At 33.6% G+C, this 12234-nt stretch overlaps 1 protein-coding gene across 1 annotated transcript; it reads right to left on the bottom strand.

Annotated features, from left to right (window-relative positions):
• Nucleotides 1-206: 206 nt before the first annotated feature.
• LOC122031206 lies at nucleotides 207-794 on the bottom strand. The gene has a single exon (XM_042590349.1). It carries the CDS (start codon nucleotides 792-794, stop codon nucleotides 207-209), a length of 588 nt encoding a protein of 195 aa, XP_042446283.1.
• Between the last annotated feature and the right edge of the window lie 11440 nt (nucleotides 795-12234).

The raw sequence follows: 12234 nt of genomic DNA, 5'->3' as shown, positions 1-12234 counted from the left end.
GACGCTTGAGAACCCCAACAATAAGTTACTGTAACGTATTCTCCCTCATAAAAAAAATAATTTAATTTTTTATATTAAATATTATACTAGAATAAGATATACATATATTGTTTAGACTCATTGCTCCACCGATCATAGAATCCTCTTTGAGGGAGAAGAAGAAACAGAAGTAAACAACCCACCCAACTTGCCATACATGCATTATTTCAGATTAATCTGTGGTTTCTACCATAGATTGCAAGGAAAATTGGAGCTCCCAAGGGCTCCAGAAAACTCTCAAGCAAAGTTGTACCTCTCGAGGACTGCTGAAAACTCTCCCATTCTCGTTCTCTTTCTGGGTCAACTTCAGATGGTCGAGAATTCGGATGCTCTTGTCTAGCATGCTGTTGGAGTTCAACATAGTTGCCGACGTACTCACAATGCTTCTCTTGGCAGCACCTTTTCTTCATGTCAAAGTATGCACGGACGTTATCGACCACAATAAATCCCGTAACATCTCCTCGACAGAATGGGCAAGTGAGGCCATTGAAATTCAAAGGAATTACTTGAAAGTTTTGCGACGATGATACCACTGATGCAGTTGAAGCAACCATTGCGGCGGCAGAAGAACCTTTTGAACGTTTATACTGATCGAAACAGTTTGAGAGAGAATTATCCGTGTTACACATGAATGGCCTACATCCTTTATGGTATGAACTGCAATTAAGGAGCACTGCGTTGTGTGGAATTTCCAAACAGATCGGGCACATAATATTCTCATCGAAGGTTAGATTTGTTGAGATTCCAGAACCCATAACTCCTGAAATAATTTCTACTGGAAGAAGAAGTGGCAGAAAGAAGCCGAGATTAAACCAGCCAAAGAACAATTACAATCGCCTCAACTAGAAAGCTCTGTGATTCCTCCCAAGCCGCGTTTAGGGTTACGTTCAAGAGAGCAAGAGGGGCAACGTAATAATAATGTTTATATATATATATATATATATATATATATATATAAATTAATAATTAATAAACATAACGAATTATTCTAAATAATAATATTTATAAAAAACATAATAATAAATTTACCAGTTTATTTTATCTTATTTAATATGACTATACTAAAAAAAATTCTATATATAATAATAATAATAACTTTAATCAGTAGTTGTTTGTGTATTTATGTTTATGTTTGGATATTATAAATTTTTATAAAAAATATTAAATAACAATTAGTTACTTGAGAGTTAAGAAATAATCAGAATACTTAACTATAAAATTATACTAAAAATAGTAAATTTTAATTTTAAAACTATCCAAGTAATATTTAGTTAAAGCAATTAATAAATATATATATAATGTAAATTATAAAATTGAAATAGCAATAATACTAAATTCATCTTAAGACTTTAATTTCCAATCCAATTCAATTCCATGATATTACAACTATGTACAAAGAGCTGGATCTCTTGGTTCATAATTTCTGATCTCCTCTTGACCCCACGTATGTTTGATATCATTTATTTAATGAAAATCTAAAATATCTCAATTTCATGCTTAAATTATAATTTTTTAGTATTTTTTTATCTTATAAATGTATTTAATAAAGTTTTTTTTTTCTTTTTCAGGATCAAAGTTAGAAAAAAAATCTCATTAAATATATTTATAAGGTAAAAAATTACTTAAAAAAGGCATCCGAATTATATAGTGGCCAAAAAGAAACCAGAAATTATAGATAAAGAGATCCAAACTACATAGAGCAATCAATCAAAAGTTCATATAAAAATAGTATATAAAAGAAGATAAAATAACTATAATAATAAATTCGTTTAACTTTCCATAATTTTCTGGTTAGAATTTTTTTATTAAATTAATTAATAATTGGTAACTTTTATACTAAAACGCTCTTATTATAATTATAATTAAATTTTCTAGAAAAGGAGTAGAGATTTCGACGAGACCTACCTCGATCCGAAGGGCCTTCCGCCATTTTTATCGTCTTCGGAGAAGTCGAATGCGACGACGACGACAACGACGAGCGACAAGGGGAGGCGTCGACTAGTCCCCTCGTTTGTTTGGAGCCCTTCTACAAATATATAATCACAAATACACCCCTGATCGAGCACCGTCTGGAGAAAATTTTACTAGATTTGGGGGGCTTGCTGAAACTTCAACTCCCGACGTCGCTTCTCCAGCACGGTCGGTGCCTCGAAGACGTCTTCTGGTAAAAAAAAAAAAAAACCCTTATTATTTTTCTCCTGTTCCTGATCTTTAGCGACGTTGATTATTCTCAACGAGATCGCTGTGGATTGGATTGCGATTCGATTCGATCTTGATCACATTACAAGAAGATTTCTAGAATATTATCAAGATCTTTTCCAAAAGATCCATGCAAATGAAACCGTATACTAGTTGAATTGAGAGTTCTATCTTTGTTGCATAAACATAAATTCCCAGCGGCAACTTTTCTTTGAATGCAGATCTTAGTGCGATCAAGTGTTCGCGTCTCTATGACATCCACACGAACACGTTCTCCTGTTCGTCTCACGAACTCATGACTTGGAGAAAAAACAACCTCAGTTGTGCTAGCAACCCCTCAAAGAAGTTTCAGCCAAGAAGAAGAAGAGGAGGAAGAAGAAGATGATAAGTCTCATATATCAAATATTATGCCCAAAAATCCTTTTATATTCATCCAATCAATACCAAGGATTTTTGCCCTTTGGGATTCCTCTTATTAATGCATGATTAATCCAAATTAATCATCATTGTCTTTTGATCTTCTTTCTTCAATGAGTGAATTCAATTGAGTCTAATTCAATGAGTTTAACTCGGATTAGACTCAATTCAAACCAATGAGTCTAACTCAATGAGTAACCTAATAGTCTTAAGGCCCATAATAATTTTGCCAAACTAAATTAAACCAATCTCCAAATCAATATGTTATTTGTGTGTGACTCAATAGACTCTCATAAAGTTGACAATGCATCTAAAATAATTTTAGATACTTAAACAATGAGTGACATCTAGCAATGCATCATTGCTATCCAAGTGACGAGAATGACAAGATCCGACGTAACCTTTCTATGTCTATTATCTTATATGACTTAATCCTTCTATCCTTGATATTTAGATTGATCAATAAGGCATAGACCGTGTCATCCTATTACTAATCTTTATATTTTTTGATATCTAAGTAGACACACTCAATTAAATAAGCTCAATATGATCTCATATTAACTAATTTGAGTATGGTCATGTATTCATGTCCTACTTAATCAAGGGGCCCACATATATCACTTTCATCATATGGAAGGGATAGATCACATCTACATCACTCACATTCCTCTACATAACTTATTACATACCTAGTGATCAACTTTATAGTCCGCCTTGTTATAGGTGACGTTTGCCGATACCAAAGTACACAACTCCTTATGTAGGGAATCGTAGTGACTTCATGTCTAAGGACTATTCGTACCAATAGTCACTATGAGAATATTTATGACACTCATATAATAATCCATGAAATATCTCATGGCGGGTCAATTCAGTACATATTCTCTAATATATACCCATATGCCAACTTGATATCTCATATCCATTACTTATGAGATTAAGTCATCAATTGACATACATGCTAGTCTCTTGTAGTGTCCTTGTATATTAATGCTTGACTAGGAATAGTTAATAGTAGCGTTCAATATATATCTACAATATTCCATTATCAATTTAACCAATTGATATGTTATAAACTAGAACCTACTTAGTAATGGTTGTGATGCCATTTTTTTTAAGTTTTTGGTAAAACTGAAAAAAGTGTATTTTAATCTTTTGTGGAGTTAGTGACTCCACTGTCTAGAAAGACATGTAATGTGAACTCATGGACATGGATATTTACCAGGCATTTGACTCTAATGTCTAGAGACTTTCCTGTATTATAGATACTAGAGGCTTTTATAAAGACTAGATCTTTATCTATTATATCTACTGGTGTAAGTTGTAAGCCTTTGCCTTTATCAGGAGAAGTCTGAGAAGAAAGTGGAGGAAGACATTCCTTCATTTGTTTATCCGAGGTATCTAGTTCTTTTTCCAGTTGATTAATACGTGTTTCTAATACAAAGACACTTGTTTCTAGCAAAAAATTTTGACTACGTCCCTTAGATAGCTGACTTATGGATATTGTAATGGAGATTAGTTGTTGAAGATAAAGATTATATGCTTGTTTTCTACATAACTTACATGTACCTCTTTTATCTAAGATGGATAATAAATACAAAAGAAACAAGGAATGTTATTAGTTCCTATTTTTAGTATCCAATCATATAGACAATTAAGTTATTCTGTAGTTTTAACTCTAAGTTGTTTAAACATTAGATTTGTATCTGGAACTTCTTCCCATAATTCTTCTAGATTATTTAGATTATCTAATGACATGTAATTTTGGAGTTCAGGATGAAGGTTATACTACTGGTATGAAGGCTGCAAGAATGAGGTACTTCTTATAAGGCTATAGTTAGAAGAAGGAGGTACTTCCACCACATCATCTATAGAAATAATAGAGTAGATTGAGGATGTATCAGAAACATCTGATTGTACTTCTATTAAATCAATATTGGTACAGGTAACTAGTTTTGCTTCTCTTGAATATAATTTTTTTTATTTGGGCAAGAAGAAGATAAATGTTTTGGTTTATTACATGCAAAATATGTAATGGTATTAGTATACATTTTCTTTGGCTTGAATATTTGCACATGTTTTTCCATATTTAGATATGGTTTCTTTGCTTTACTTTTTCTAACATACTATGTTTTTCGGGGTTTTATTGTTTTGAGTCTTGATACCGATTGTCTGGGTATTCTTGATGAATTGTTATTATGATTTATTCTTGGTCTGGGTTGAGTGAGACCATATTGTTGAGAGGTATATATCTGGCTACAAAATCCATATTGTTGATTTTTAAGTTGCTTTTATATGTGGATGTAAATACATTTTACTTTAAGTATGGAAATAATGTGTTAGATTCTTACTCCAATTTTATCATATTGCGGTGCTACTTTCATATCTATCTAGGCTTTATGTATTTCTTTTCCTAAATCTCTTGGAAGTTTACTAAAGAGTCTTTCTCATAATTCTGGGTTACAATAGTTTCCTAAGACTACTGTTAATGCTAAGAAATCATTACAAAAATGTTTAATCTAATTCCAACAAAAGAGCTGTAATTGTTCTAAATCTTGCACAACTTCTCTTTATCATATGTCTAATCCTGTATTAGTATCTCTGGCAGTAAATAACCTATGAATTGTATAGTAAAAATTAAGTATGTTATTTCCTTGTGAAGCAATCCTTTTTACTTCCTTGGGATAAGTGGTTTTATAGGCTTCCCATATTGCCCTGGCAATATCGTCTAGGTAATTTTCTTCTACTTTTATCATGACTTCACTTGTTTCTATGTCTAGTTAATATCTACCTTGATAATCTTTTTTCACAAAGACTATCCACTGTTCTAAATAGGTATTAGAAAATTGTGGATCATCACATTCTTCAATATTTAATAAGACTAAATTTTTGCCAAAGTAAGTAATTTCATGTGGTCTCCTTTTTCCTATTGTTCTCAACAACGAATTGTTATTAGTATACAGAATAATCTTTGTTCTTGGAGGATGTCCTTCTTCATAATCTATAGTTCTCATAGAGCTTTCAGGATATCTTACTTGTAAAGGTTGTGATATGAAATTACTAGTGCTACTAGATTTAGCTGGATTCATTAGGTTACTTATTGAGAAGTAATCTTGCTTTTTAGCAATTATATTATGGTCTTCATCAAAATATAACATCCAGTCAGGTTCTAATTTATGGTGTAAAAGGTTAAAATTTTCTAATTATGTTAAATCTTCTTTAGTAAAATAGGTAGCTATTACAAATGGAATGTAAATATATTCATTTAAGTCATCATAAAATAAATAATTAACCTCATTATTCTGGCTTCAAAGATTTGACTGTATACTATATTATTTGTTCATTAAGTTCATATTAGTTTGATTATTTTCAAGATCCTTTTCTTGTGATGTTGTGATGTTGAGAGTTTGTAATTATGAAATCTTACTATGGAACTGTGATGTCTATCTTTATAAATAATAGATTCCATTGGTTGTAAAATTTATGGTTTAGTACTTAATTCCATATTAAGATTCCAGTCCAATATGGCAAGTAGATTAGACGAGAAGTCTTTAGGTTTAAGGAAATAAATTTCTTTAATCGCAAGGGTTTCAATAATATTAGTAATTTGAACTTTAAAACTATTATTCATATTGGTCATTATTTTTCCTAGAAAATTTTTGTCTATTTGGATATTATGTCTTTGAAAATCTCCATATCCTCTGACATGATCTGAAATTTCAATATGTTCTATAAAGTCTAGAATAGTCATATCGAAGTTTAGACAGAAGTATGTAATTCCTAAATTGATGTTCATATCAACTTCGATGAGTCCAATAACGACTTTATCATTATAAGTAAATCTTGAGTCATAAAGGACAAAATATTTAGCTCTTATGTTTTTTCTAGTAAGTCCTCTTAGGCTAAACACAATTAGTCCTAAATGTATGTAATTGTGTTTTCATTGCTATAAGTTCTAAGGGAGGAGCATGGAGTTGAATCAAGGTACACAAACTGATATGATGCAAAACGACTTGGTTTGACTTATATGCATACTGCAGTCTTGTTGAGGTCTCCTATAAGTCACCTTTATTGAGGTCTCCTATTAGTATAGGAAGAATTTCATTTTGCTTTTGAAGAAGAACATGTAGAGTTTTATTGTTGCACTCTATATATTTGCAATATGTCATCCTGATCCTGTCCCATGAAAATTTCTAAATCGGAAAGCGCTCGTAACAGCCGTCCATCAACCCAGCGTTCTTAAATTAAGTGCCCATAAAATTCAGTTTTTATTGCTGCATACAAAGGAGGAAATGAAATTGAGAGGCCTTGATATCAGTTGAACCAATCTCCTCAAGCTTGGTATGCTTGCCAAACTCCTCATTATGATGTTAGTCTATGTTGATGTTCTCTTAGAAGAATAGTTGGAAAATACATTAAGATGAAGTAGAGACATGTCCTAATTTGATTTCTCTAGTTAAATTTACATACGAATTAGAGACTCTACCGGAAGAAAATTCTACTTAAACTTTTCTTTATAAATAATTCAAAAAATCAATTGTAGTCAACCATCATAATATATTAACCATAGCACACGCATATTTCATGTGTGATATAATACATAAATACATAAAAAATAGTGCTCAGACTTATAAATTAGACTTGGTAAGGATACACCAAACTCATATAGTAGTGCAATATAAGGACGCTTGAGAACCGCAACAGTAAGTTACTATAACGTATTCTCCCTTATAAAAAAATTAATTTAATTTTTTATATCAGATATTAAACTAGAATAAGATATACATATTTAGTTTTGCTCCACAGATCATAGAATCCTCTTTGAGGGAGAAGAAGAAACAGAAGTAAACAACCCACCCAACTTGTCGTCATACATACATTATTTCAGATTAATCTTTGGTTTCTATCATAGATTGCTCTAGAGTGAAGTCTCCATCTCATAAAGCAGCTTATAACGCTCCTTTGCTCAAAACGTTCTCGTGTATCCCTTCCAAGGAAAATTGGAGCTCCCAAGGGCTCCAGAAAACTCTCAAGCAAAGTTGTACCTCTCGAGGAGTACTGCTGAAAACTCTCCCATTCTCATCATTCTCTTTCTGGGTCAACTTCAAATGGTCGAAAATTCGGATGTTCTTATTTAGCATGCTGTCGGAGTTAGAGCCGTACCTATGTTCAACGAGGCCTGAAGTGCATACTAGAAAAACATACTAAAAATTGATTCTTTTGCTGCAGTAAATAATGATAAAATTTAATTTACAAATAATATATATAATAGATACATAAATAAATTAAAATAAATATATTATATCAATAAAAAGTTAATAAATATTTAAAATAATTATATAAACACTACTACTGCTTTGGAGATATTTAATCAAACTGCATAATCCAATTGTCAGACTATTTCTTTCTCAGTCGATAAGTAGTCAGTAGCAAGGCGACAAGCAGCAACCACAATGCAATTAGGTTGCCGACGTACCCACAATGCTTCTCTTGGCAACACCTTTTCTTCATGTCAAAGTATGCACGGACGTTATCGACCACAATAAATCCCGTAACATCTCCTCGGCAGAATGGGCAAGTGAGGCCATTGAAATTCAAAGGAATTACTTACGATGATGATACCTCTGATGCAGTTGAAGGAACCATTGCGGCGGCAGAAAAACCTTTTGAACGTCTATACTGATCCAAACAGTTTGAGAGAGAATTATCTGTGTTACACATGAATGGCCTACATCCTTTATCGTATGAACTGCAATTAAGTAGCACTGCATTGTGTGGAATTTCCAAACAGATCGGGCACATTATATTCTAATCGAAGGTTAGATTTGTTGAGATTCCAGAACCCATAACTCACTACAAGAAAAACGCTCATAGGCATCGGTGGAACAACATCGGTTTTAAGTAAAAACTGATGTCTTTGAGTATTTCACACTGTTTTTTCTGAAAATCGGTGTCTCTATGAGCGCAGATTTTCGCTCATAGACATCGGTTTTTTAGCCGATGTCTATGAGCGCCTTTTTTTAGTTAATAGATACCGGTTTTAATAGCGGTTTTTAAAACCCGATGTTAATGAACAAAAAAAAAAATTAATTTTCCCACCAGCCAAAATTTGCAACACTTCGTTCCCTCCAAACCTAAACTAATATCGCGCCCATTCCTCCGACCATCTCTCTCAGCCTAAACCTAAACCTAAACCTCCAACCATCTCTCTCAGCCTCATCTCCCTCTTCCCCCTCCTAGATCGACGCCCCTTCCTCTCTCGATCAGGATCGAGACACAACGCCCTTGCTTCTCCGTCCAACCACACCGCATCTCCTCCAACTCCTCCCTTTGGGTGAGAAGAGGAGGCCTTCTTCGCATTCCGGTAGTTTTTCCTTCGTCCATCTCCAGTCCAGCATTCACTGCCACTGCCGGAGTCCTTCTTCACATTCCGGTAATTTTTCCTTTATCCATCGTCGCTACTGAAGTTCATCCTCATCTTCGATAGTTTCATCTTCATGATCTCTTGTTTGCAAGTATTAATTGATTGATGCATGCAAAGTGTTTGATGAATTTCCTCAAATACTACCTTGAGTTGATTTTATCATTTTTGTTTGATAGATTGAGGAGTTGTTAGTTCCTGTTGCTAAGTTGGTTTTAGGTAATCCGTGAACTATCAAGTTTCTTTTATGTCTATGCTAATTCTTTTCACTGATATGTCATGGTTTCTGGTTTAGAAATTTACCTCTTTTTGTTGTTGTTGTTTCCACAGGATTAGTGTGTTGGGCTTATTAGACGCACTACATATACAATTTAAAGGCTTTGATCATTAAGTGAGTATTTTCTTTTAACATTCTTGTTAAATCGATTCATGAACAAGTTAATTATGATTTTGTGAATTTCTGAATCGATCTGAATAGTTCCTAATACGGGTTAGGGTTTAGGTGATGATTCATGAATGACTCATAGTTTAATTATGATTTTGTTTGTCATACTAAGTTAATTGTTGATTCGGAAAATAAGAAATAGTATGTAATATGGCTCATTGTTGTAATTGTCTTGATATTGTTGATTGATTTTAGATTCATTAGTACAACTAAATGGACAAGGCATGGATGGCAAAGGATAGATTATCACATGAGTTTGAACATGGACTAGAATCTTTCTTGCAATTTGCGCTGCAACATGCTACTAATCCTACTAGTATACCTTGTCCTTGTACGAAATGTGGCAATCTACGGAACAATAATATTAACAGCATAAGGGCACATGTTTACTGTAATGGTATAGACTTAACATACAAAAAATGGATATGACATGGGGAAGAATCTGTATTAGGAGATTTAAAGAAAGAGAATGATGCATTGAGGATGCTGAGAAACCTCTGTATACTGGGTGTACTAAATTTACAAAGTTATCTGCAATTGTGCAATTATATAACTTGAAAGCGAAATACAGCTGGAGTGATAATAGTTTTACTGAACTACTTGTGTTGTTTGGAGAAATGCTTCCCGTTGACAATGAATTGCCTTTATCTTTATATGATGCAAAGAAAAACTTATGTGCAATGGGGATGACTTATAAGAAAATACATGCTTGCCCTAATGATTGTGTCTTATACTGGAAGGAGTATGAGGATTTTACCGATTGTCCTACTTGTGGGTTGTCAAGGTGGAAGTTGGCTAAGAATTCTAGGATAATTGAAGGAGTCGCTGCAAAGATTTTATGGTATTTTTCTCCTATTCCTAGATTTCAAAGAATGTTTCGGAGCAAGGAAATATCTAAGGAGTTAACTTGGCATGCTAATAAAAGAGTATGTGATGCCTATATGCAACATCCAGCTGATGCACCTTGTTGGAGACTTGTGGATCATAATTGGCCAGATTTTGCTTCTGAGACAAGAAATCTAAGGTTCGCCATAGCAGCTGATGGGATCAATCCTCATAGTTTGATGAGTTCCACATATAGTTGTTGGCCAGTTATAATGATCACCTATAACCTTCCTCCATAGTTGTGTATGAAGAGAAAATATATGATGCTCACGTTGTTGATTTCTGGTCCTAAACAGCCGGGAAATGACATTGATGTGTACTTGGCGCCTTTGATTGACGATTTAAAAGAATTATGGGAAGTTGGTGTTGAAGCATATGATGCATATCGAGAAGAAAGATTCTTGCTTAGAGCTGTCCTATTGTGGACAATTAATAATTTTCCGGCATATGGAAACATGGCAGGATGCACTGTAAAAGGATATCAAGCATGCCCTATCTGTGGGGAGAAAACTTGTGCAAAAAGGTTGAAGCATAGTAAAAAATGTCATTTATTGGTCATAGACGGTTTCTTCATAGAGATCATTCTTATCGAAGGCAGAAGAAGGCATTTGATGGGACACAAGACTTTACTATGGCCGCAAAACCACTAAGCGACGTTGAAGTTTTAAAAAAAGTAGAAGGAATTACATGCCGATGGGGAAAAATGAGAGCAAATCTTCAATCAAAGGAAAAGGATGGTAATTCCTGCTGGAAAAAGAAATCGATATTCTTTGAACTTGAGTATTGGAAAGATCTGCATGTTCGACATGTTCTTGATGTGATGCACATAGAGAAAAACGTTTGCAAAAATTTGATTGGTACATTACTTGATTTGTTAGGAAAGACAAAAGATGGAATTGCAGCAAGAAACGACCTAGTGGATATGAAAATTAGGGGAGAATTAGCACCACAAAAAGGGGAGAAAAGCACATTTTTGCCCCCAGCATGTTATACATTAAGCAAGGATGAGAAAAGAAGACTTTGTAATTCATTGTTTGGAATTAAGGTTCCTATGGGTTACTCCTCCAACATCAAAAACCTTGTCTCAATGAAGGACCTAAAACTAGTTGGTCTTAAATCACATGACTACCACACCTTAATGCAACATTTGCTTCCAATTGTCATCCGTGGTGTTCTACCCAAGCATGTCAGAAATGCTATCACAAGGTTTTGTTTCTTATTCAATGTGTTACGTAACAAAGTAATAGATGCCTCAAAGTTGGATAATGTACAAATAGAAATTGTGACAACGTTGTGTCTGTTTGAAAAGTATTTTCCACCTTCATTTTTTGATATCATGGTTCACTTAACAGTCCATCTCGTGCGTGAGGTCAAGTTGTGTGGACCAGTTTGGTATAGATGGATGTTTCCATTTGAGAGATATATGAGAACATTGAAAGGTTATGAGCGGAATAGAAATCGACCAGAAGGATGCATGGCTGAATGTTATATTGCTGAAGAAGCTATAGAGTTTTGCTCAGAATTTCTATCTAATATGAACACGATAGGGATTCCATCAAAGCATCGTGAAACAATACTCACTAAGTCCTTGTCAGGTGCCAAGGTGCACTTGTGTTGTCACAATGAGTGGGAACAAGCACATCGTTATGTATTGGAAAATGACGCTGAGGTTGATCCTTACATTGTGTAAGCCCTCTAGTTCAGTAATAATCTCATGAAATTGTTAACAAAAATATCTTATTAATCTCTTCAATATTTTTTGATTAGGGAACATATGACACATTTGAAGCAAAAATTTCCTATTAAAGGTGCAAAGTGGTTACAAGAT

This window comes from Zingiber officinale, chromosome 11A (assembly GCF_018446385.1).
Source record: "Zingiber officinale cultivar Zhangliang chromosome 11A, Zo_v1.1, whole genome shotgun sequence".
Classification (NCBI taxonomy): Eukaryota; Viridiplantae; Streptophyta; class Magnoliopsida; order Zingiberales; family Zingiberaceae; genus Zingiber; species Zingiber officinale.
Note: the sequence above shows the minus strand (reverse complement) of the source record. Positions and strands in the feature narration are given on the sequence as shown.